Source organism: Hemicordylus capensis, chromosome 2 (assembly GCF_027244095.1).
Source record: "Hemicordylus capensis ecotype Gifberg chromosome 2, rHemCap1.1.pri, whole genome shotgun sequence".
Taxonomy (NCBI): domain Eukaryota; kingdom Metazoa; phylum Chordata; class Lepidosauria; order Squamata; family Cordylidae; genus Hemicordylus; species Hemicordylus capensis.
Window position 1 is genome coordinate 74,693,161 of NC_069658.1, and position 25,682 is coordinate 74,718,842.

At 44.9% G+C, this 25,682-nt stretch overlaps 2 protein-coding genes and 1 non-coding gene across 13 annotated transcripts in view; 2 read left to right on the forward strand and 1 right to left on the reverse strand.

The window, feature by feature from the left end:
- The first annotated feature begins 6,469 nt into the window (after window positions 1–6,469).
- Window positions 6,470–15,297, forward strand: LOC128344344 (uncharacterized). 5 transcript variants are annotated; one of them, XM_053294300.1, is made up of 5 exons: window positions 6,470–6,493; window positions 9,162–9,230; window positions 10,587–10,711; window positions 12,969–13,255; window positions 14,473–15,297. In XM_053294300.1, exons 4-5 carry the CDS (start codon window positions 13,069–13,071, stop codon window positions 15,240–15,242), a joined length of 957 nt encoding a protein of 318 aa, XP_053150275.1. In that variant the 5' UTR covers window positions 6,470–6,493; window positions 9,162–9,230; window positions 10,587–10,711; window positions 12,969–13,068; the 3' UTR covers window positions 15,243–15,297. The 5 variants fall into 5 exon arrangements, with proteins under 5 accessions (XP_053150275.1, XP_053150274.1, XP_053150273.1 ...); XM_053294299.1 differs by lacking the exon at window positions 6,470–6,493 and adding an exon at window positions 7,325–7,344; XM_053294298.1 differs by lacking the exon at window positions 6,470–6,493 and adding an exon at window positions 7,410–7,465.
- LOC128348419 (small nucleolar RNA SNORA13) lies at window positions 9,351–9,480 on the forward strand. The gene has a single exon (XR_008318142.1). It is a non-coding gene; the product is annotated as a small nucleolar RNA SNORA13 (small nucleolar RNA).
- Window positions 15,298–19,140: 3,843 nt separating the features above from the next.
- EPB41L4A (erythrocyte membrane protein band 4.1 like 4A) overlaps window positions 19,141–25,682 on the reverse strand; it is a 193,655-nt gene continuing 187,113 nt past the window's right edge. For all 7 annotated transcript variants that reach the window (XM_053294290.1, XM_053294293.1, XM_053294289.1 and 4 more), the window contains 3 exons: window positions 24,539–24,649; window positions 22,327–22,408; window positions 19,141–19,972 (listed from right to left, as the gene is read on the reverse strand). In XM_053294290.1, the coding sequence (XP_053150265.1) occupies window positions 19,844–19,972; window positions 22,327–22,408; window positions 24,539–24,649 (322 nt within the window). In that variant the 3' untranslated portion in view covers window positions 19,141–19,843. The remainder of the gene's footprint in view (window positions 19,973–22,326; window positions 22,409–24,538; window positions 24,650–25,682) is intronic.

The window sequence follows — 25,682 nt, forward strand, 5'->3', positions numbered from 1 at the left end:
GGCCTTCAAGAAAGCCTTGGAAACACATCTTTTCCAGCAGGCTTTTAGTTGAAGTTTTAAATTAATTGTTTTTGATCATTTTTAGCTGTTTTAATTGTTTTGTTGTAAATCACCACAAGATTCACTATAGATATGTAAATAAGTAAGTAAAATAAAATAAACATAACCAGGGATTTTCCTGCTTGTACATAGTTGCAGATTCCTGCTTGTACATAGTTGCAGATGATTAATCAAGGAATAAAAGTTTGCAGGATGATCTGAGTCCTAATATACAATTCATTGGGCATGCACAAATCTTAAGAGTATAGTAAGTATTAATGGCTATAACTTAGGGGACAATCTAGCCAGAGTTAAATTGCTAATTCTCATTGATTTAAATGGAAAAGATTTAGACTAGAATTGCACATTCCACAGCCACTGTGTACAGAAACCCTGGTTGCCATTTATTCCTTCCGATGCAGTGCTAACGAGGGGCAACTTCCGTTGGAAAAGTGGCAGCAGAGAAGTCGCAGGTGGAAGCATGCTTAACCCTTCCCCCTATCTTTTTCTTCAGCAACTACCCCCCCACACCTTAAGTTGCGTACCCCTCAGGATTCTGGAAGAGGCTGGAAAAGAGGCTGCAGGATTCCAAGATTCTGGAAGCGAGTGGAGAAGAGGCTGCAGACATAGGAAAAGAAAGATGGGCCAAAGTCAGCTGGCAATGCTAAGCCAGCATCCATCCTCATACACATTCCAGCTATTGCTGGGCATCGCACAAATTAAGAGCATAAAAACCCTTCTGCAGTACACTCTGCTATAGTAAAATACAAAAACATTGCTCAGACAAATGTACCCAAGACAGTTCTGTGGTCACCATTGTACAGCAATCTTCCCACAGAAGTATGTTAGAAGAAACCATATTTGGCATGAGAAAAGGAGAGCGGCATCATCTGGTTTCTCCCATGATGGCGTGTCCATCAGAAATCCAGACTTGGCAGTTAACCAGCATTACTGACATTCCAAGTCAGTGACTAACATACTAGATGAGTGGTTTTTGTTTTTTGTTTTTAAATAGGGAGAATTGTGTCTACTGAGTGATTCCCAGGTCTGCTTGTTTCTTTTCAGTAGACACAATCAGTTCCACATGCAATAAATACACATTTCTTTTCTCTCTCATTTGTTTGTACAGGCTTTATGCCTTTCCTCAAGGCAATGTTCCTGTTATATGAATGTCACTACACTTTTTCTAAACAAATCACAATATGTTGTACCTTGGAACAGGCAAGACTTTTCTTGGAAAGAGCATAATTGCTATTGTGACTATTTTGGCAGGACCACTGTTTATGAGGAAAAAATTGGAACTCCCTTTTAATACTAAAACAGGGCTTGGGCGGGCAAAGGGTGCTGCCTACCACTTCTCCTCTGCAAGCAGTGCACCCCTCCCAGTTGTTTTTAGTTTTATTTTCCCCCTGGCTGGGTTCAGAAATCAGAAATCTCATAATCACAACAGCAAAAAATCAATAAAAAGTTCATGATGACAGAAAAGAAGCAGCTAGTGGTCAGTCGACCGCAAACAGCAAAATCATAGAAATGTAGAGGTGGGAGGGATCTTGAAGGTCTTCTAGGCCAAGCCCTTGCTCCGTGCAGGATTCTGCTACAACATCCCTGACAGGTGCCTGTCCAAACTCTGTTTGAAAACCTCTAGAGAAGGAGATCTCACCACTGTGTGAGGCATACTGTTCCACAAACAGGTCTTAGTCTTCTACTGTCCAGCCTAAATACACTTCCTTGTCATTTCAACCCACTGGTTTTAGTTCTGCCCTTTGGAGCAGCAGAGAATAAGAGCCTCTTCTCACGAGTAGTGAGAAGGACTTGCGGGCAGGCTGCAGGGAAGGCGGATTAAACCTACCTTCCCTGCAGATGATCATCTGTCCTTTCCTGGGCGGGTGGATCACCTGCCTAGACGACCAGCAGCTGCTCCTAGCTGCTCCGAGAGACAGGGGGACGGGACACGCCCCCCCCCCACCCCTGGAGCTCCAATAATGTACCGCGCACTTATGGGGATCTTCCCTCCAGTGGTCCCTCGAATTTTTTTTCATCTCTGTGCACAATGAATTTTGTTCTGGGCAGCAGTATCAAGGCACTGTTTGCCCACCTGCATGCAGAGTAGGGCTTTCCTAATTCAACCTAAGCGGGATCTAAAATTAACTGAGAGGACATCAGAAAACTTGTGAGTGCGCGCACATGCACACGCCTTATCGGGAACAGTGCCCTCCCCCCCTCCGAGTGTGCCAGCTGCAGCTACAAGTAGAGCTGGTCTTGTGGTAGCAAGTATGACTTGTCCCCATGACTAACCAGGGTCCACCCTGATTGCATATGAATGGGCAACTAGAAGTGTGAGCACTGTAAGATATTTCCCTTAGGGAATGGAGCTGCTGCTCCGGGAAGAGCAGAAGATTCCTAGTTCCCTCCCTGGCTTCTTCAAGATAGGCTGAGATTGATTACTGCCTGCAACCTTGGAGAAGCTGCCAGTCTGCCAGTCTGTGAAGACAATTCTGAGCTAGAGAGACCAATGGTCTGACTCAGTATATGGCAGCTTCCTTTGTTCCTATGTCACAACTGAAAATCTCCTGCCCCTTGTTCTCACCTGCCACACCTCTGTTAGTGAAGGAATCTAGAGCAAGATTTTTGTTCTTGATCAGAGTGCATGGGATGCATGGAAAGAGACAGTCTTTAGGGTATATGGATCTCAAGCTATTTCAGGCTTTAAAGGTAGAAACCAGCATCTTGAATTGAGTTTAAAAAATGAATAGATCTGATGAAGATGAAATAACCCCAAACAGTTATTTACTATGTAGTAGACATCATGTGATAATTAACTGGATCAAAAAGTGAACAGAAGTCTTTAATTTAGACTGAAGAGTGTCTCTTTCAACACGATTACACTTGTTTGGAAGCTGCAATGTACTGCTGATCATGCATAGTCGCTGCAAAATAGATTCTTGCAAGATTTTCACAGAAGAGGTTATATGTTCAGCACTGTTTTCCTTTACAGTCGTGTCTGAAAAATGTCATATGTGAAACAACCCTAAAAATACTAAACAACTTTGTTCTTTGCTTATTCCTCAAAATTATTAGACTTATGGAGACACCTGCTGGTTTCTAAACAAAATCCAAAGAACTGAGATTTCATTTGGTTCCTGTAACACTATTAAGTCAAATCACTACAATCTGAGTATGATCCACATATACCTGAAGTTTCAAGTTGCAATTCCAAACATACTTAGATGGGAGTAGGCCCCACTGAATTCAGTGGGATGTACTTCCAAATAAGCATGCATAGGGTCAGGTTGACCATTTACAAGCAGTGCAATGCTCTTTGTTAAGAGGACCCACTAAAACTGTAAAGAGTATTATTTACATGCAAGTTTCCTTATATGTTGTGAGGTGCATTTTAGGATTCCGGCCCTGCTTTATCCTTCCCAATTATCTTCTCTGCTTTGTAGTCTCAGATCTTAAGGATACCTGCACAGTGATTTTGCTGCTCAGGCTACAAGGAGAGTGCATGATGACACAAGTGCTCCTTGTAATGCCCCTGAGCCTCTTGATACCTAAGGCTGAGAATCAAAGACATTAAAAAGTACTAGATCCCCTCACCTAGATGCTTAGGCATCAGCAATTAGAAGGGGAAAGAGGCTATTGTTTAAGGACCAGGGGTGGCCCTTCCATGAGGTGAAGGGCCACCCCTTATTTGGCCATCAGCAACGCCCCTTCTGCCCCTGCTTTTAAAGAGGGGGGAAAAGAAGAAGGGGGGAAGATGCACAAAAGTGGGGGACAGCATTTGGCACCCTGATCCAGGCGCATAGAGGCTGTGAACTTCCACAGTCAAGGATGGGAGCAGGAGGGCTGCCCTCTATAACTTAGCCATGTTTTTATTTTATTTTAAATGCACTACTTATTTCTGCAATGCAGATTATTAAACACTAGTATTTTCAAGCCCGTTATGATAACGGGCGCTAGCTTTCTATCCCGTCTTTTCTGTCTCTCTCTCTCTCTTTCTGTCTCTTTTTTCCCCCCTTGTCCCCTCTCTCTTTTTGTTTTTTGTTTTGTTGTTGTCTCTGTTTTTGTTCTTCCTTATTTTGCTTTTACTTTTTTTGGGGGGGGGGGTGGATGAATAACGGCCAAAATGGCCCATGAGAAGGTGGCCGCCCCTGCCTATCGCCCTCCCGCGCACCCAGCTGCCGGAGCCCACCTTACCCGCTCCAGCCCGAAGGAGAAGAGAGGAACTCGGGAACAGAGCTACTCTCTGTGTTAAGCTGCTGCCCACACTGTCGCAATGGACGCAATAGGCGTCTTTGCGTCCATAGTGGCAGTTTGAGCAGTGACTTAGCACAGAGAGGAGCTCTGCTCGTGAGCTCCTCTCTTTTCCCTCGGGCTGGAGCGGGTAAGGTGGTCTTCGACAGCTGGGAGGGCGATAGGCGGGGGCGGCAACCTTCTCATGGGCCATTTTGGCCCTTAATCTTTTTTTGGGGGGAGCGGGGAAGGTGATTTTGGGCAGCTGGGAGGGCGGGTGAGCAGGCGGTGGCAGCGGCTGTGAGCGGGCGGGGGCCTCGTTGGCGGCTTCGCCGCCACCTCGCCCAGCTTCATTTTGGGCAGCTGGGAGGGCGGGTGAGCAGGCGGGGGCGACGGCTGTGAGCGGGCGGGGGCCTCGTTGGCGGCTTCGCCGCCACCTCGCCCAGCTTCCCTGTCCCCCGTCTTGGTCTTCCCCCGTCGCCATTGCCCTCGCCTTTTTCAGGGCGGCCGCTTCTGGTTGCCTCGGCCTCCTCTTGCCGTGCCTCAGCTCATGGCCGAGGTGGCGGCTCTGCCGCCGCCTTGGCCACTTTCCCCCGCCGCCACACACCGGCTAATGGCCGCCCGTGGCTGTGGGACACTGGTGTCTGAGGTCCTGTGTCCCTTGGGCTCTTCTGGGCCTGCGCTTTGCGCAGGCCCAGAACAACCCAGGGAGGCAGGGACGCAGATCCCCAACGTTCCAAAGCCACGGCCACTCACTTAGCCTTTTATTATATAGGATAGTGGCATAAATGTCACAGGGTATGTGAGTCAGTATGTTTCTGCACCGCGGCAACACACGAGTTTTAAAAAAAACGGGTTTGCAGAGCGCTCGCTCCACAAACCTGTTTAAGGGCAGGGGCACTGTAGCGGGTTACCCGCTTAGGAACCACCGGGCTCGCAGTCGAGCCCGGTGGTTCACACGATGGGAGAAAATCGGGCTAGCCTCTGCTAGCCCGATTTTCTCCCATCGTGTGAATAGCCTCAGAGGCTGTTCACAGGAACATGCAAAACTGGGCTAAGGGAGCCCAGCCTGGTTTTGCACGCTCATGTGAACCACCAGGATCGCGCCCATTCACGGCGGCAAACACACCTAACTAGCCACTTAGTTAAATGAGGTTAAGGGAGTGAGCACTCCCTTTACCTCATTTTTTTAATCATGTGTCAGCTGCAGCTGCTTGCCTGGGGGGACAGGGGATCCTACTAATGCACAGCACACTCACACGGTGCATTATTTGGACTCCTGGGGGTGGGGCAACACACGGCGGCGCATCACAGCACCTCGACCCCCAGAACTGCCAGGCGAGCCACAGGCGAGTCACCACTCGTCTGGGCAGGTGATTTGCCTGCCCAGGAACGGACAGATCATATGCGAGGAGGGTAAGCATACGTGTGCAGACACACACATATATGTGCCACAATAGAACATCATCCTAAATTATTTTGTTAAAGTGTTTGTAAATTGTGGACAATGCAAGTCATTTAATGGTACTGGAGAAAGACATGCTGTTCTGGTAGCTCCAGGTCTTAACACTCACATCAATTCTGGAGGATGAATACAACTGAAGGAAGCCCAGGCGGGTGCGCAGCTGGGGGAGTCAGTCATGTGACTTGCCTCTGGGCCCCCAGACAACTGTCTCCCCTTGCCCTATTATAGTTACGCCCCTGCACACACCACTCCCAAACCCGGGTAGAACACAGTTTTTGATTGTGTGAATGACCTCATAGAATTCAGTCAGTTGACCATGTTTATAGAATGTTAACCAAATCAGCAAAATGTAATTCAGCCTTTTAAAAACCAAAAACTTGGACAAAGGGCTAACTTGTGTTGCTCTGAATCTTAGTAAGTTGTCTACATGTCTTAATGGAGCTTTGCTGTCATTTTCTGCATACAATAACCTCATTCAAAACTTCCTTCCAAACACTCTTTATGAATGGTTTTTCCAACCAGTTGTAAGCCTGCATAATGCTGTGTAATTTTGTGTAAAAAATAATCCTGGTTTATTATGTGTAAAAACGATTTTAAATTTTTAAAACATTTAAAGATACACATACTACATCACAGTTATTATTCTGTATTACAGGATTGGGAAGATGGAGTGCTGTGGCTGAGGTCCTTATGACAGCTCTGCACAGGAAGTTTTTCACACCTGGCTTTCAGTTCGCATCTCCTCCGGAATGGAAGGTGTGCATTCACATATCTGCCAAATTTACCTGAAATCTCTGCGAGCTATCAGGGAGCACTTCACACACAATTTGGGGTTTTCACTGCATATTAAAGAGTGTAGTCCGATTTATATCCAGGGTAAAAAAAAAATCCACTTTTTATGTCAGTTTTTGGAGGGCAACTTCAAACTCACAGTAAACCTGCGGTAAAGCCTGCCATCTGGGAAAGTTCATGTAGTTTGTGGTTAATATTGCAAAGTGGAGTTGGATTGAAGAAGGATGAGTGGTTTACAACAATCCTGCAATATCGCCCAGTGTTATTGTGCAGAGACTGGAAAGGTAGCTCATCAAATCATGGTAATAACTTGAGTAAATAATTGCGTGATTAGGAACATATGATAAACCCTGGCAGGATTTTGTACATCTGTCAGAGGTGTTAAGCAGCGCTTTAATGCTCCAATGGAATACAACCCCTTCCACTCCACTCCCCTTCCTCAGCCAATTTCTGCAGGTGATTGTTTTGTATGATCTACTCCCCCCACCCCGCTTTCCCTCCTAAGAAAAACTTGTTTAAAAATGCACCTCAATTTGCAGCAAAGGTAATTTCAGTTAATTAGCCACCTCTCTGCTTAATTTAGTAACGATATCTTCTCCCAATTCAGTTGCAACGCCCTTTCACACCTCTCGAAGTGCAACGTGGAGACATTCAAATTCAATTACCCACAGGAAACCGAGGCGGGAAAGCTGCCAGACTCTCTGCATATTCAGCAAGCTTTTGAAAGGGGGGGGGGGAGAAGAATAGCTAGCACCTGACACGGCTTTCTCTCGTTTCTGCAAGAGAGCGACTGATGTGCGTTCCATTTGTATTTGGTGCGTGATGTCACGCCTTTGCCTTGTTCCTCTCCTTCAGCCCCCCTGTAGAGCTGAATGGTACAGTCTTCCATTCTCCAGCAATGGCTTATCCCGAAGCAGAGCCGATAGGGAGCCGAAGGTGGGGGGAGGAAAAGTCTTTTTCTTTCCGGCGTCAGCGGGTGGGGTCAACGTGGGCGTGCTGAGGGAGGCCGTAAGAAAGGAGCGCCGTTCTATGGAAGCTCCTCATTTTTGGCTTAGCCGGTGGTTTCCTGCCCTGGGGGTGTGTGTGGCAGCTGGCGACGGGGAGGCGGGCGGGTAGTTCGCTGGGCTTCTTTCTCCTGCAAGCGAGCCATTGCGTGCATCCCGAGGGTGGTGGTGCTTCCTTTCACCTTGTTGCTGTGAGAGGCCTGTGAGCGAAGAGCACGTGGCAGGGCTACAGCCGCATGTCGCAGAACTCTGGGTCAGGGCGTGCTCCAGCAGCCCAGGTGAGTTCTCTGGGGCCGCCCCGCCCTTCCTAGATGGGGAACGCTTAGCGGGCTGGTGTGGCTTCCGTGTGGACTGGGAGTGCGTGCCAACCATTCGCTGGCTTGGCTTCTGTCTGTGCCTCTGCTCCTTCCCGCCTTCAATGCTGCCGGGCCGGCTCATTTTGGCCGCTAATTAATATGGTGTCGGAGAAGGCGTAAAACAAGCTCCTCCTTCGCAGCCGTTTCCTCGGCAAGGAGGTAGGACACGATCCCCCGCCGGGGATTGCTGCCGGTCACTGGGGAAAGAGGAAGTGCGGTCCCTGCCTGGGACTGGGCGCCTCCCAATCAGTGAAAGAGAAGCCTCGGAGAGAAGTTAAGTCTTAACGTGAGTCTTGAGAAGTGCTGATCGAGGGGCCTAGATGCGACTTATTTGCAACAGTCACATGTTGTGTTCCAATGCGCATATCTAGTTCTGTTTGGATATTATGTTGTAGGTGTGTACAAATATCAAGGAGCTAACGGCTCTTTCGCACTGGAAGGAAAGGCTGCTGCAAATATGCTCTCATCCCAGCCCCTGGGGATAACTTCTGGAGGGATAGCCATGTTAGTAGGTTGCAGTAAACACAGAATAGGTAAAGGTAAAGTGTGCTGTTAAGTCGACTTTGACTCTTAATGCCCACAGAGCTCTGTGGTTTTCTTTTGGTAGAATACTGGAGGGATTTACCATTGCCTCCTCTCACACAGCATGAGATGATGCCTTTCAGCATCTTCCTATATCTGGGAAGTATACTAGTGGGGATTTGAACCAGCAACCTTCTGCTTGTTAGTCAAGCATTTCCCCGCCGTGCCTCTTAAGGTGAAAACACAGAATACTGTAGATCTTTAAAGACTTGCATGTTTATTTCAACGTAAGCTTTTTTGGATTAGTAAACTTCTTCATCATATGCATGTGATGCAATAGACTCTAGCCCACAAAAGCTTATGATGAATGTGCTGGTTTGAATGAGTGATGAATTCCTTAGGGCAAAGGAGATAACTTGCCACAGAGTGGTGCTGTGTAGCCTATATATTGTTTCGCTGTGTAGAAAAAGCCATGTGTTGGGCAGGCTGCCACTTGAGAAGTTGCACAGGGCAGTACTATAGCATCCTAATCTGGAAAGCAGAGCTGTGACCATTAGGTATGCTAAGCCACACTTGCACAGCTTTCTCCCTCTGGTATTAAGTGGTAGTAGTCCTTTCTGGTATTAAGTGGTGGTCACCTGCACCTGGGGAAATAACTGGGTTATTTTAATGGAAAATGTTACTTTAGATTGAGCAACTAGCAACCATGTTGAAATGACTGATTTATTATGTTGCTGCTTTACTTTTCAGATGTTGACACAATCTACCCATGGACAACAAACATAATTCTTGGACAACCAACATTAAATATTAGGATAGGTATGAAAGCTCCTGAGTAGTGTACTTCTCAAGCACATACATTACTGTGTCTTACATATAAAATCAAATACTTCCTACATTACAACTCTGCATTGATTCATATTCTTTATTATATAACTTTGCCTTTGTGTTGCCCATTCATTACTTTCTCCAGTGAATGTGGTGTCAGAAAAGGCATATAATAACTCTAGCTGACCTGTGTTCAAGAGCTAGTTACTAGATCTTTCTCGGCACTTCAGCTAGAACATGCCTTAAGTAGAAAAATGTGTGATCCCTGCCTTAAGCTACCCACACACTCAATTCAGTGTGAAGTATGATAATATGAGTTGGAAATTAGACCGGATCTTCTCTTCCAATGCTTGCCCTAAAATAGGATATTCTGTGCCTGAAGTATCTGTACTTGGTGTCTATAGCTTTTGGGCTTCATTAAGGGCTTCATATATCATGTACTTGAAACCATCCAAAAGAGATTCCATAGTCCTCCTGAGCAACTTGTTCTTTTGCCAGGTTCTTAAGTGTGTTACAGGGCATCATCTCTGAAGTCAAATAAACAGCAGTTCCCCCAAGAGGTTCTAGTTTTTAAAGCAGGCTCATCAAATCATCAGAGCCAGCATGGTGTAGTGGTTAGAGTGCTGGACTAGGACCGGGGAGACCCGAGTTCAAATCCCCATTCAGCCATGAAACTAGCTGGGTGACTCTGGGCCAGTCACTTCTCTCTCAGCCTAACCTACTTCACAGGGTTGTTGTGAAAGAGAAACTTAAGTATATAGTACACTGCTCTGGGCTCCTTGGAGGAAGAGCGGATATAGATGTAATAATAATAATAATAATAAACTGACATCAGAGCAAGAGAGTGCAAAACTGTTCTAGTTAACTATAAGTCTGGAGCTTTTGCTCCAGATTAGTGTTTTGCTACTGAATGGAACAATGCTTGTTTGTGTGTGCAACATTTGCACAGATGTGGTATGCACTGCATCTGTTTTAATGGGAACTTTTGGGCACAGTAGTGCAATAGTAAAGGTAAAGTGTGCTGTTGAGTTGGTGTCGACTCCTGGCGACATAGTGCTCTTCTGGAAATCCAGGTTTTTTAGTGCAGCTAAGTTTAACTTCTTAATCTCACACAAACTTGCTTGTTTGCTCTAGATGCTAGCCCCTGTTTTTTGTGAGCTGGGACTCCCAAAACAGAATGAAGCTCAGTGGCTGATGATTTTGGAAAAGTTGCTCCTCTAGCCTAACTTGTTTCAGTGGTGGTTGAGAAGTTTAAATGCTGCTTTGTGGTATTTGAAGGAAAGTATACAACTAAGCTGAATTCAACTTGAAAAATGCCGAATGCATACTAACCCTTTTACCTTGTAGGCAAAAGGAAGCTGATCTAGAAAATGGTGCTTTCTGTAGCTGAGCCCAGATCAAGACATGGCTTGATCTGTGGTAGAAGATGTTCTGAATGCTGCTGCTACCTTTGCTTGGCTAAAGATGACTAGGTAACTGTTCAATAATAGGTGCAGGCTAGGCAGTGGGAAGAGCAGTTTTGCAGTGCTATATATTATACCACTATGCTTTTTTAAAAATCACACTAAACTGTTCTATAGTCTCAAGGGCCAGGATCAAAAAAACTGCATGACGACTACCACAAGTATTTATATATCGGTTTTCAACAAAAGTTCTCAAAGCAGTTTATATAGAAAAACAAATACATAAGATGGTTCCTTGTCCCAAAAGGGCTCACAACCTTTGCACTCACGTGTTATTCCTTCCTACCATTTAAACAATATTAAAAATAAAATAAAAATGGTTTTAGTCTTATCCTAGCCATCCTCACAACAGCGCTGTGAGGTAGGTAGGTTGCTTTTATCCTATAATGTCTGTCTCAAGTGGGTGGGGGGGGACCCAGCTGCTGGTGCCTCTACACTGACCCAGCTTCCTGAGCTGGAGCAGATGGTCCTCCTCATACTTCCGCTCTCACCGCTGGCCCTCTGGAGCATGCTGTGGTAGCAGCACCTTTGCTGGCTGTCTTTTCACAGCCCACTGCAATGCTTTGCAAAAACCAACTCCCATCCCCTGACACCATCATGTTTACTGGAGGGAGTTGAGAGAGCATGTGCACATGTACAGCAGTGGTTTTTGCAAAGCATTGTAGTGGGTAGTAATCACAAGTTAGCTGGTGAAAAGGTTGCCACAGGCCTATAGCCAGACATGGGCCCCACCCCCTTGTTTTTTTCCTAATCACCTAAATTTTTACAAATTATATTTATTGTGGGAATTTTAGAAAGAATTTCTAAACAAAGTGACGCTGTGGGAAAAGCCCTTGGAAAGAAGAAGAGCCAGACATATTGAGGCTCCACAAGCAGTGTGGAGAGCCGGATTGGGTCTGGAGGGGAGAGCGGGCTTGGCCTGCTCTCCCCATCGATGATCATACCGCCTTCCCTGGGTGGCTGGTTTGGCTGCCCACACAATAACCGACTCTGTCACGGAGCTGGTTGGGGCTGCAGGGATCGGGGCATTCTGAGGAGACCCCCAAGGCCGGGAGGCTTGCTGCAGCCTCCTGGTCAGGGGGTCTTCTCGTGAGTTGCTGTGATGACACACAGTCATGAAAATTGGGTTAGTGGAGCACTAGCTCCACTAACCTCGTTTTAGAGGAGGAGTATATAGGCAGACTAGCCACCGGGCTCACCCGCTAGCCTGGCAGTTCCCACAACTGCTGGAAAGCGGGCTGGGCTCCCTTAGCCCACTTTCCAGTAGTCATGAGAATAGTCTCATTGAGTAAATAGAGTGTGTGACTGCATGAAAGGAGTGGGCTTTTTTGATGTATTATCTCTAAATAACTGAATGGTGCTTGCACTTAGGATGAGGGCAGTTCACCTAATGGAATAGAATAGGACTGTGGAGTCTTCAGACTACACTTCCCAAGAGCTCTGCAGTGACTTGTATCTTCGACGTAGAGACGAGGATTGTCTTACTGTAAAAAGGAAGGAAAGGGGAGGGAGAGATAGAAAAATGGTCTATAGCCTGGGAGCAGTTTTGTAGGAACTAATGAAGCCCTAGTGGGGAGTTGGGGTTGAAGAAGACTCCTGCAAAAGTGGTTTGGAAACAAAGGTAGCTGGGCCCTGGGATTGTTGCTAGACAAAGAGGTGGGTCTCATGATCTGTGAGACCCGCTTTTGCCGATACTGCAGGGAGAGCGGGCTAAACCTGCTCTCCCTGCAGACGATCTCTGCAGGAGCCCTGGGCGGCCATATCGGCCGCCCACACGATTGCCGGCTCCATGACGGAGCCGGCGGGGGCTGGGGGGAGTGGTGGCCAATCGGCCCCCGCAAGCTCCAAAGTGCCCTGCGCTAGAGTGCAGGGCATGCTGGCGAGACCCCCAGAGCCGGAAGGTGGCTTTTCGCCTCCCCTCCGGGGGTCTCCTCGTGAGGAGCCACGGCACTCACTCCGCAAACCCGGGCTAAGGGGCGGGCTACTTGAGTGGGTTAGCCGTTCAAGAACCACCAGGCTTGTAGCCGAGCCCAGTGGTTCTTACGATCGGGGAAAATCGGGCTAGGCTTTCCTAGCCCGATTTTCCCCAATCGCGAGAATAGCCCCAAAGTGATGCTTTGAGAAAGGCTTGCTGCGGGGTGGGGGGAAGGCCTAACATAGTTCTGAAACTGTGCCAGGCCTACTGCTGAACGGAGGCTGTGCTTGACTTTGGTTAGAGTGTGACTAATCACAACTTCTTGATTCTGGAATTCAGTATCTGTTTTAGTTGCAGATATTGACCACCGCCATTATGACTTTAAAGCAAACATCTATATCAAGTTTCTTTGCTGGAAATAAATTGAACAAAACTCCTCCTGCCAGAGGCAATGTGGTGGCGCCTTTACCAAATGAAGAAAATGCTGAATCCAACTCTTCTTCTATCAGCAGGCCCACTGCTGTTTTGGAAAGAGCATGCCACTAAGGAGTTAAGAAGTTCAACTGACTTTCCTGTAATCACATCAGCAGACTTGCTTGACTCTAAACCTGCCCAACCTCATCTGTCGTCATATCCAGGTACTAAAATATCTGGCTATACATGGAGGTTCCAGTATTCCCGGTTTAAATCATGGGAGTGGCTGGAGTATTCAGCCAGTAAAGATGCTGCATTTTGTTTTGTTTGTAGAAAATTTCGTGTTGCAAACTCTGACTCAGCACTTGTAAATACAGGCTACACTAACTGGAAGCATGTGGCAGACAAAAGCAAAGGCTTTTCCAAGCATGCACAGTCACCAGCCCATAAAAATGCATTGTATAATTTTCTGGAGCAACAAATACAAGAACTAATAGGAGAAGCTACTCAGATAAAAATGAGTAATGAAGTTATTGAAAATAACAGGTACTATGTGAAGTGTATTGCTGAAGTAATTCAATTTTTAGTTGTCCGTCAATCATCTTCCAGGGACAATTCAGGATGTGAACAAGGAGTAGATACAAGTGAGTTCTTATTGCTTTTTGACTTTTCTATGAGAAAAGATCAAAAACTGCAAGAAATTGAGAAGACAATCCCTCCGAATGCTAAATACACTAGCCTTGAAATCCAAAATGAAATAATGCACATCATGGCTAAAACAGTTGTGAAAAAGATTATGGGACAGATTAATGAAAGTAGGTGTGTTGAGTTATTGGCTTATGAAACTAGGGGCAAGTGAGGCATTGAAGAGGTTGCAATTGCTCTCTGATATTTTGTAAAGATGAAGCTGGTGGAAAGATATGTTGTTGTTTTAGAGCTTCATTCACAAAGTGCTCAGGGTATAACCTCTAAAATTTTGTCAACACTGATTGGCTTACAGTTAAATTTTGACAAACTAATTGCTCAGTCGTATGATGGAGCATCTGTCATGAAAGACTCATCTGATAGTGTTCAAGCTTTGCTCTCAAAAGAACTTGAGCGAAACATTCCATTTGTTCATTGCTTTAATCACTAGTACATGCACTTGAGGCTATACCGGAGGTGAATGAATATTTTGACTTATGCAAACAGTTGTATGTATTTTTTAAGAAGGGGTGTGTTGCTAGGGTTTGTAAAGGTGGTTCTTTAAAACGCCTGTTGGTTCAACAATGGACTGGATCCTTGGATTCAGTTATAGTTATACGTTCAGAAAAAGAATTCATTCTGTCTACACTCAAATTAATCAGTGCATCTTCTCCTTGTGAAAAATTTGGTCATCTGAAAACACAGGCTATTGGATTGCTCAGTTGTAGCAGTAACCTTTCTTTTTCTTTCCTTACAGAACTTATGGTGGAAGTACTGGGATATCTTAAAGCTGTAACATTACATCTGCAGAAGAACCTGGATATTGAGGCAGCATTGAAACATGTTAAGTGTGTTGGGAGGCTCTTGCAAGAAATGAGAGATATGGTTTTCAGCAACACTTTTGAAGCAGCCAAGAGAGCCTGTGAAACTGCTGATCATGAAGCACCATCAAAACATCTTCGTAGACTCTCATATAATTGTTCTGACAGTATTGGTGGTGGTGGTAACGTTGAAGAAAGGAGTGAAACTGAGCTTGAGTTCAGAAGGCTTTATAACAGTGTGATTAACCACTGTGCTCAAGAATTAGAAAGCAGATTCAAGGAGAGAGATAGTACTGTTATAGTAGCAGCCTGCAAGCATTTGCTCCAGCATGGCAATAAAGAAAATTTGAATCCACTATGTGAAATATTGAAACACAACTTGGACAACTGTGAAAAGCTGGTAGACTTGCATTTGGAGCTTCAGTTGGCAGAATCTCTTATTAAAGAGAGACTATCATTGGTGCAATTTGCTGATGAATTCACACAGTTTAGATCTGCATTTCCTGGAATTAATCTTTTGGTTGAGGCTGCCTTGATAATTCTGGGCAGTACAACAGATGAAAGCTGCTTTTCTCATTCAATGTCAGTTTTGCATCCACTGAGATGGTCAATGCTACAAGAACGTAAAGCTTGTACTACATTTGGCAGCATCAAAGACAAGAAAACTGCTGTTGTAGTTCTTGATTATCTACTAGTAGGTTATTGATTTTTTGTTTATTGCCACCAATAAAAAAGATGAAGTTGCTTAGTTAACACTTGAATATATATGAGTTGTTTAAAATTTTTTATATGTAAACCATTTAAAAACTTAATCATTTTAATTGTGAATTTTTATTGAATGCAAGGAATTATTTTAGAGAATTGCAGCTTCTATAGACTCTTGTACTAATTTTACAAATGCACATTTTATAGGGCATAAAGAAAAGTTTGCCAGACCCAACTGCTTTCATCACCTAACCATAGCTGGTGAAAATACACTGCAAATTATTAACATGAACTTGTTAAAACAAATTATTTACAGCCCATGTACAATAGGAGTATCTTAGACTGCAAGTTGTCTTAAGACTTGCTTTTTGTGCTGCCTTTGTGAACATTTAGGCTAACTATAGATAGGCATGTCCTCTTCATTTCTAGTGGCAAGGAAGCATAGGAACAGCCCTGCTTGATCAGGCCCATGGCCCATCTAGTCCAGCATCCTGTTCCCACAGTGGCCCACCAGATGCCTCTGAGAAGCCCACAGGCATGAGGTGAGGGCATGCCCTCTCTCTTGCTGTTGCTCCACTACAACTGGTACTTAGAGGTATCTTGCCTCTGAAGTTAGAAGCATGATAGTTCAAGAACCCATGTCAAACAAATATGTGTAGTAGGATACAAAATGTACATTGACAATCTAGAGTTGTTAAACTAGCTCTGGCATTTCCAGAAGCGCCAGTCTTATGAGCAGCTGCTGGGGTGTTTTAAGGGGTGCAAAATGCCACCTTGGGGCCATTACTTACATCAGAAGATACATGGGCGAAAGAAGCATTATCTTTTGGGGAAGAGTGTATATAATTCTAAGCAAAATCTGACTGACCTTGTTGGGGGCTTAACCTCTTTCAGTCCACTCTGTAAAGGAGTAATTGAGGCCACGAATTGTGTCATAAGGTACATGGCTGAATGATACCATGTGATAGAGAGGACCTTCCTGCATCTTAAAAAGTGTGATCTGATTGCTTTACCTGAGGCCAATCCCAGATCAGACCACATAATGTATATGGGGCACTAACTGCATTATTTCTGAAATTATGGACTCTTAGCAATAAAGCCATCTCAACAGATACGGCTTGTTTCATCCATGTACTTGATGATGCAAGTAACAGCCCCAAGGTGGCTTTTTGAGGGGCTTGCAGCACCTAAATGCCCCAGCAGCCACTCATAAGACATAAATCTAGATCAGGTCTGCTCAATTTAGCCCCCCTTTGCTGCTTTTGGACAACAACTCCCATAATCCCCAGCCACAGTGGCCAATAGCCAGGAATTATGGCAAACTTGGAACGTGTCCAAGTCCTCCCACATATCTAAAGTGGATGGTGATATTAACCTTTGCTTGCTGCCCTTGGGCGGCTCTTTTGCAATCCAGGCTCACTTCTGGTATCTTGAGTCTAGTCAGGGAAGAGACAGCTAGTGGGTGGGGTGGTAAGATCAGCACGTACATATTGCTAAATGTTGCTTTGTCATACCTGCCTTTAGATATGCTTAGAGAGATGGGTTGTAGCTTGGGCCTGAAGTGCTTTCATAACTAGTGTGGTATGGGGTGGGGAATATGCCATTTAATAGGTGGGAATGTCAAATCCTACTTAACACATACAAATCTTAGGGCTGGCTTAGGTGGGGATCCAAAGATGTACTTTTAAGTCTGCACTTTAGAAAACTTGCTTCTTTTCCTTTGTCAAAGTGTGCTGGCACTTCATTTTCCAACTGGCACCTTGCTGGTTATTCCAAAACTTCCAGTTGTTTCCTTGGATAAACTGCATCTTTCCCTCTTGCTCCGAATAGTGGACTTGGCATCACTCTTCCAATCTCATCCTGCTGCTCATTCAGTCTCGTAAATACAATTCCTCTGCTGTGCTAGGAATGGGGCGGGGGGGCGGTACTAAGCACATCTGCAATGGCCAACTGTTTGCAATACCTTTAAATACTGTTTAACTTTGAAAACTAGGTTTTATGTATTGGACTTTTTAAAAATAACAGCTTTGTCTAATCTAAAACTACTGTCAGGCTAAACACTTGGAAGAATAGCAAAATTTAGATATAGACAATAAGTATGCTTCAGAACAAGCGAGATACAGGTTAAACCTGATTCTCGGCCATATCCATAATTAAATACAGCTACTTTGATAGATCCAGATGACATTCTTAGAGTGGAGACTCCATCCATGTTGGCATCACTAAACTGTCAACAGAACCATGACAGTCAAAACTCTGGATGTAGAACCTAAATGGTGAGGTAGTGCTGATGGTATATGAAGCCTCCCTAACAGAAACTTACATTCTGATGATCTTGCCTGTCCCTGTAAAATACTAGCCTTAAGAATGACAAGACCATAGTAGCCCTGAGGAAAGTCCCAGCATGCTGGACAGGGTAGTGGCTTGTCTCTTTGGAAAATGTGAACACTTTTTCTTTTCCAAAGAAAATGGAAAAATGCTCCATACATAAAGGATGTGTAGCACTACATTGCTGTATTCAAGGACCACTGCAGACTTTAAGACACTGTTCAGAAGCAGCAGGTTTCTCCTGTGACAGGGGGAACCTGCAGAAGTGCCGTTTTCAAACACCATCAAGCAGCCCTGGGGCACAGTGTTGCAGTTCCATAATGCTGTGCATCATTGTCAGTGGACATCTGTTGTAAAGGCAGGCCTGGAGTCCTCAGCCCTCACTGCAGCACCCCAGGAAAGCTCTCTAGGTGGTCTGAGCATTAAGTGGAAGATGTTGTGACTATTGGCCACCTTTTCTGACCATCCTAAAGGAACCAGAACCTCAGCATCTGGTCACACACAGGTCTCTGGGACAAAGCTTCCAGCAGCCTCAGAGTGCTATCAGTAGCTCTATGCCTAAATAGCAAAGGTACCCATCCAATCTCATGTTATCATACACCTTGGAAAGAAAAGGTGCAGTAGGAGGAAGATCTGTAGCTCAGTGATAAAACAGGTTCTGCATGCAGCTGGTCTCATGCTCAATCCATGGCATCACCAGGTACTGCTGTGAAAGATCCCTCTGGAACCCTGCAGAGCTACTGCCAGGCAGTGGAGGTCACTTTGAAAATACCCTCATACCAAGTAACACATTCCTAGCCATGTAGTCCAGTATCCACTCTTGACAGGCAGTGACTCTTAAAGTCTTTTGCAGAAGATCTCTCATATCACTTGATAGCTTTAAAAAAAACAAACCTGGGGATACTGGAAGTTGAATGTGGGACACTGAGCATTTATAAAAACATATGCACAATTGCTGATCTGTGAACACTTGTGTTCCAACCACTTTGGCAATTATGTCACTACTATCCTAAAGGTAAAGTGTGCCATTGAGTCAGTGTTGACGCCTAGCGACCGCAGAACCCCGTGGTTGTCTTTGGTAGAATACTGGAGAGATTTACCATTGCCTCCTCCTGCTCAGTATGAGATGATGCCTTCCAGCATCTTTCTATATCCCTGCTGCCTGATATAGGTGTTTCCCATAGTATGGAGAACATACAAGTGGGGATTTGAACCAGCAACCTCGGGGTTGCATGTCATTTTCCTTCTGCACCATTAAGTGGCCCTATCCAAAAGGTAGTAGTGACATAATGGACAATAGGATTTTGATAAAGTGACATATGGAATGATGGGGAAGAGTTGGTGGTTTCATGTCACCTTTCTCCTTCTCTGCTTATGTTAGTCTCCTTTCTCCCTCATTCTCTCTTTCCTACCCACTGAAAACACTAAGTAATTAAAAGGTAATTAAGCTTCCAAGTGGCTGTTTTCTGTAGTGGGGATAGTGTGTATGTCTGAATTTTCTAAACCTTCAAATATCCCAGAAAGTGAAGGGGAAGTGTGGATTTTGGAATATGAACAACCAACTCACAGCACACACTTGGAAATTATGTATATATAAATATGAAAGATACAGAGAAGCCTCCAATTCTAATACAGCTGTTCATTGAAAATTAGACCACATAAAGTTCTTGAAAGAAAGCCTGTTTTTTCATAACCAAGTCTGCATGAAAATTCTTTACATCAAGAGCTTATGACAAGTTCTAATAAGAGATTCAATACTAGAATGAACAAGAACAGTATGTCATTGCTAGGCAAGTAGAGGCATATGAATTACAGCCCTCATTCGGGACACAAGCCAAAAAAAGTGAATTCAGAAAGAATATTTACTATTGCACATTTGGCAAATGCATCGACCCTTTGACACCTTAACTGGTACTTTCACTTTTGGAATCAAATAATTGTCATCTAGATGGTGGTCTGTCCATTGTTATAATCCTGGTTTGGTATTGGAACAGCTGTGATGGCTGTTTTATTTTAATATGATCTCTCTTTCCATTAGTCTAAGTCAGAAGTGGACATTTTTATTCAATGCTCTGGTCTCAAAGTAGGAATGCTGAGGGGGAAATCAGTGTCTCCTCCAGAGCGATCAGATCATTGTTCCATATCCTCTTAAATGTTCTTCCACAGTCATCTTCTTTTTGGACCAAGAACCATCTTTTCAAACAACATGTATTGGAACTTCTGTACCACTTGCAAATCAAGGAGCAGAGCCTATATGGTCCTCTGTTACAGGAATCAAGTCTCTAGCTTGAGCTGGGAAGCTTGTACAATTCTTATTGTCTTTGCATTGTGCTTTCCATCCAGGTGGTTAATGGATGTCTGTGACTTTTCTTCTATCAAACTGTCTTTAGATCCATTTTGCCTCTGCAAAGAAAAAAATAAGACATTAAAGGCCCTAATATTGCAAACCAATATATGCATATCTTGCTGAAATAAATGGTAGTTCTGTTCCTATCCACAGTGTTTGTTTATTTTTAAATTAATGGATGGATGGATGGATGGATAGATGAGAGAGAGAGAGAATTTTCTATCTGGCAGTGTTTAATAGTGATGTGGAATAAACTAATTCCTAATTTTAGAAGCAAATGAAAACCAATTCCTAGATACACTGAGGCTGTTTTCACAAGCAGCCAAGATTGGGCTAGGGCAGCTAAGCCTGGGCTTGGCTGCCCGTGGGAAGTGTTGGGAGCCAACTGGCTCCCTGTGGAGCATTGGCGGCAAACTCAGCTAAGAAGTCAGGCTCTTAAACAAGGTTAAGGGAGCGAGTGCTCCCTTAACCCCGTTTACCTGACCTTGTGTCAGCGCTGGTGGCTTTCAGCCAGCGCTGAAGCACTGATGGGTGCCCGCCCGGCGCTGGGGAGATACTCACAATGCACCATGCACGTGTGGTGCATTGTGGGGTTTCTGGGGGCCAAGGGGTGATATGTCCCGACCCCCATGCTGCCCGTTGCAGCCGCGGGCTGTCTGGGCACGTGATTTACACGCCCAGACCCCCCACCCTAATCGTCTGTGGGGAAGGCAATCGTCTGCTGCCTTCCCTGTCACCCACCCTCAAGCCCTCTCATGCGATCATGTTTTTGAAATTGTTATACAGGATTTCAAGATGTAGCTGTCCTGTTTCTACAAACCGTTCATGAAGATCTATCTTCCTATCGGTAATATACATTGCTACAGAGCACAGTAAATATGCTTTGGTTCTGAAAATAGTGCCTATGTTTTCATCCTATATGTATGGTGTGAGGGTATTTTTATTTTTATTTACTTATTGTTAAATTTATATACCGCCTTTCATTAAAACAATCCCAAGGTGGTTTACACAGAATTAAAATCCAAATTATAAAAATGACACAAAATATTAAACCCAAAATATAAAACAAATCTGATTAAAAATTTAAAACACAAGCATAAAAATATTTATTTTTTTGGCTGTGATGCAGCCACTTTGCTGAAGTTAAGCCAGACTGGGTCTGGTCAGTGCCTGGATGAGAGGCAGCCTGGCAACTCCATGTATGCCTCCTTAAGTTCCACTGTGGAAGAAATGTGAGATAAGCAAGGCATACCTGTGGCTAATCCTATGTGTGGCAGCTCTCGTGAGAGTTTGGAGAATTGCCGGATAGGCTAGCCATGGGACAGGTGGGAATGGGGGAAATGGCAGCTTCAGTGTGGCTGAAGAAAACTGTAGCAGGCAGCAAAACGGCGGTGATGGTGGCCAGGGAAGAAGGTGGTGATGGCGGCCGGCCGGCGGGCAGGGGAAGGAAGAAGCAGGGTGGGTGGGAGAGAAAACAACAGCGACGGGGGAAAGGGCAGTAGCAGGTGGGTGGGGGGCGCAGCAGCTAGAGGTGCAGATGCTCTGAGCCTGGCCCAGCTAGTACATAATATTGCCTCCAAGGAAGTTCCACTGAGTTCAAAAGAACCTATTCTCAAGTGCATATAGGACTGCATATATAGGACTGCAATTTGCAGCTTGGGTTATTTTAATGATTTGCCACCTGGAAACTTCTTTTATTCATCTTATATCATCTACTAGTATGTGTAAGCCCGTTGTAATAACGGGCTCTAGTGGGGGGGGGGTTCCCGCTGCCGCCTCGGGCGCACTCCTTGGGCCGACACCTCCGCCGCCGCCTCGGGCGCTCTCTCCGCCTGCCGTTTCTTGTGGCGGCGGCCGCCGCCATCGGAGCCAGTCGCCCCGCCACGGCCACCGCCTCCTTGGCCCGCACTCCTTTGGCCGAGGCCGCGGCTCCGCCGCCGCCTCGGCCGCACTCTCCGCCCGCCGCTTCTGCTCCTTCTGGTCTCCCGTGGCAGCGGCCGCCGCCATCGTAGCCAGTCGCCCACCGGCGGCCGGGTCCAACATGGCCGCCCATCTCCGCGCATGCCCAGAACGGGCGAAAAAGACACGGGCAGCACGGACGCACGCCCAAGGCTTTTATGGGTAAGGATGCTTAGGAACTAAGTGGGGGGGGGGACCATTTCAATGTTAGAAGAGGGTCAGTGTTCAAATTTAAGGAAACTAATGTGATGAATAATGAGTGTGTTTATTTTGTTCAGAATTTAAAAGAATAATAAAATATAGGAAACATTCTGCTAAACCTCAGAGGAAAAAATGGAAAGCAATAGACCCAAATAAAAATAAGCCTTTCCCCCCACCTTTTAGAAAATTTACCATGGATTACAATATTCAACAAACATAAGTACACAAATAAAACTACTCCATTACTAACCTGTTGAGATCCTGCAATGGTGGGGCACTGAGCATCTGAAGAGTGGGTTACAGGTAATGGAGGTACAAGGTCTGTTTTGGAGCTAGAAAACAAAAGGCAGTAGAAGATGTGTGGAACTGACAGAGTAAAAAGGGGTTTGGAGCTTGAAAAGCTACTTGTGTATGAGCAGCAATAACTGATGATGCTTTTATCAGCAAAAAGCTTCCTAAGCTGGCAGTCCCATGTTTTCTAGCTGACAAGTGCCCGTTAGGCACAGGTGCATAATAACTAGTGAGAACAATTGAATCACAGCTGCTTAGACATTACGCTATTTAGTTCCAAAATTACGAGTGAAAACTGCAGCCTGTTCTGGGAGTCTTTAACAATAACGTGTTTTTGAACTTGGAGATGCTGCTGCAGAATTTTATTGCCCTGCATTCAAGGGGCCAAACTACATATTATGTTAAACCCATAGTTTGTGGTGGTTAAACAAAATAAAGAGCGGGGGGGGAGGGGGAGAGACAGACAGACAAACACACACAGAGAGAGAAGGAGATCAGAATTGGGACTATGGTGCACCAGAAAGGGTTTTTAAAAAACCCAACAACCTCTCCCCTCATACCAGGGTGCCAATGAAAATACTTCTCCAACTCATCAACCCTGCAAAAAAATCATAGGATGAAACCTCAAAAAAACCCCACAGAGGCCCAGATGACACGCAATGTGCAATTTGGCCATAAGTCAGGATTGCTTCCTAGACTATACTTCAAGTCAGGTGGATATTCATTTCCAAGAAAGCCAATATCTTCTCGTGAATGGAGCATATTCTCCTTTTGTCACCACGGAACAGAATGACCAAGCAAAAAAGCACTTTTAATCACATCATTTGGTCCTGTATGTTAGAAGTTAACCATGAGGGGTGGGGACCTTAAGCTTTTGCCCCTGTCACAGTTCCAGTCTGGATCATGCTGCCCCGCCCTTTGCCCCAAGAGGGAAACTCACATTGGCACCAATGGGAGCTTCCTTCAGAGCAAAGAGCAGGGGGGCTGAGCCAGACCATGATGGAACAAAGGGCTACAGCCAGTGTTCCCTCTAACAGGGATTCCTAGATGTCTAGATTCCGAGACTACAATTCCTAGTCTAGATTCCTAGACTACAAGTCCCAGAATGCCCAGCTGCAATGGCTTTTGCTTGGGGATTATGGGAGTTGTAGTCAACAACATGTGGGAATCGCTGTAAGAGGGAACACTGGCTACAGCCCCCACCACAGTTCCATGCTGGATCCTCCTCTTCCCACAGCTGTTTCAAAAATCAAGCACACCAGCTCAAACAACATGATTAATGGAGTCTGCTATTGCTATGGCTCTTATTTAAATTTTAAAATACAAATATACATGAATGTCATGTCTAGTTACATCCCTATATAATATATTATGGACCTTTCCCATCCAACATTTTCCTGAGGAGCCAGGCAGGAAACAGCAAATATGGTCATCATACCTGCCCCCCACCCCAAAATCCTAATGCAATTTGAAACAAAGGCAGAATACCCTCAGCAGCAGAGTCCTTGCCCTTTGCTGATCTCCACACACTAGGGGAGATCAGCCCCACGTTTTCTATGCGCACCTAATTCCTACACAATGTTTCTGAGCCCTAAAAGACAGCCAATGCAATACCAAAAAATGGACATATAACCCTTTTTGTTAGATATCTATTACCTTGTTTGTTCTCTAAACATTCTCAGTCTCTCACCATTCCCTCCCATAGTTGGGAATGTTATAATTCCAAGGAAATAAAAATGTAAATTATAGTTTGGGAAATCTGGATATAGCTATATAAAAGTATTTCACAGGTGGTTCATTTCCTCATCAGGTAGTTCCTTAAATTCCTGAGGAGGAGAAAGAGGCTCATTGTTTTCATTTACTGCACTGCCCTTCCCTCTAACAGGACAGTATGTCTAGTTTTATGCTTCTGAAAATACAGGAGGTACAACATCCTGTTAATAAAGATGAAGATTCTGCTCTAATCACAGTTAAGCATAATGAAAAAAGGAACAGGCCAAAGTGCAAGTCCCTGACCTTTCCCACCTAGCATTTTCCTGAAGAGTCAGGAAATATTGTAACAAAATGTTGCACAGTCATCTTCTTAAATAGTAGTCATGGTGATCCAGTGCAGGTGGAATATTTCTTTGTCATGAAACCAACCATTATGAATGACCAAATATTTAACATACTTCACTTCTGACAGAACAGATCTCTCGCCATCAGAACACTGGGATCGACGATACTGACGATAGCTTCGAGGAGAATGGGAGTGTCTAATGCGAATAGGATCACCTTGAGTCCTAAAGGGGAAATAAAGTTTGCAAACTCTGGTCAGCATCTCTGTGACTTGGTGTCAAAGAAGAAAATACAGAAATTGATAATCCTGGGATAATCCCTGTTCCTTTTAAGTTTTCATTATTTAGAAACAAATATAATTTAAAGTTAAAAATAAATTTTTAAAACATTTAATTTAAAAAGAGGTGCTCTCTTAAATAGCCTGGACCCAAGCCATTAAGGGCTTTATAGGTAATAACCAGCACTTTGTATCTCAACCAGAAACATAGCAGCAGCCAGTGCAGTTCTTTCAAAACCAAAGTTATATGGTCCCTGTTGTTCCAGAGACTAATCTGGCAGCCGCATTCTGTACCAATTGTAGTTTCCAAACTATGTACAAAGGCAGCCCCACATAGAGTGCAACACAGTAGTCAAGTCTGGAGATTGCCAGCATATGTACCACTGTTTTAAGGTCATTTACCTCTAGAAATGGACATAGCTGACATATCAGCCAAAGCTGATAAAAAGCACTGCTGGCCACTGCCTCAACCTGAAAAACTAGGAAGAGCTTTGGGTCTGGGAACACTCCCAAGCTACATACCTGATCCTTCAGGGGCAGTGTAACCCCATCCAGAACAGGCAGATTTAAACCATCTCTTGGGTCCTGACCCCCCACAGTCAGTACCTACTGTTTCTTTTATTCAACTTCAGTTTGTTATCTCTCATCCAGCCCATTACCACCTCCAGGCAGGCATTTAGGGAAGATATGCCATTTCCTGATTAAGTTGACATGGAGAAGTAGATGCTGGGTGTCATCAGCATATTGATAACACCCTGAACCAAACCTCCTGTTGATCTCTCCCAGCGGTTTCATGTAGACATTAAGGAGCACTGGAGACAGTATGGAGCCTTGTGGAACTCCACACTTTAGTTGTCGCATTGCAGAACAGTCACCAAGCTACACCATCTGGAATCTACTAGCGAGGTAGAAGTGGAACCACTGTAAAGCAGTAATACCCCATCCCACCTCCCTCAGGCGGTCCAGAAGGATACCATAGT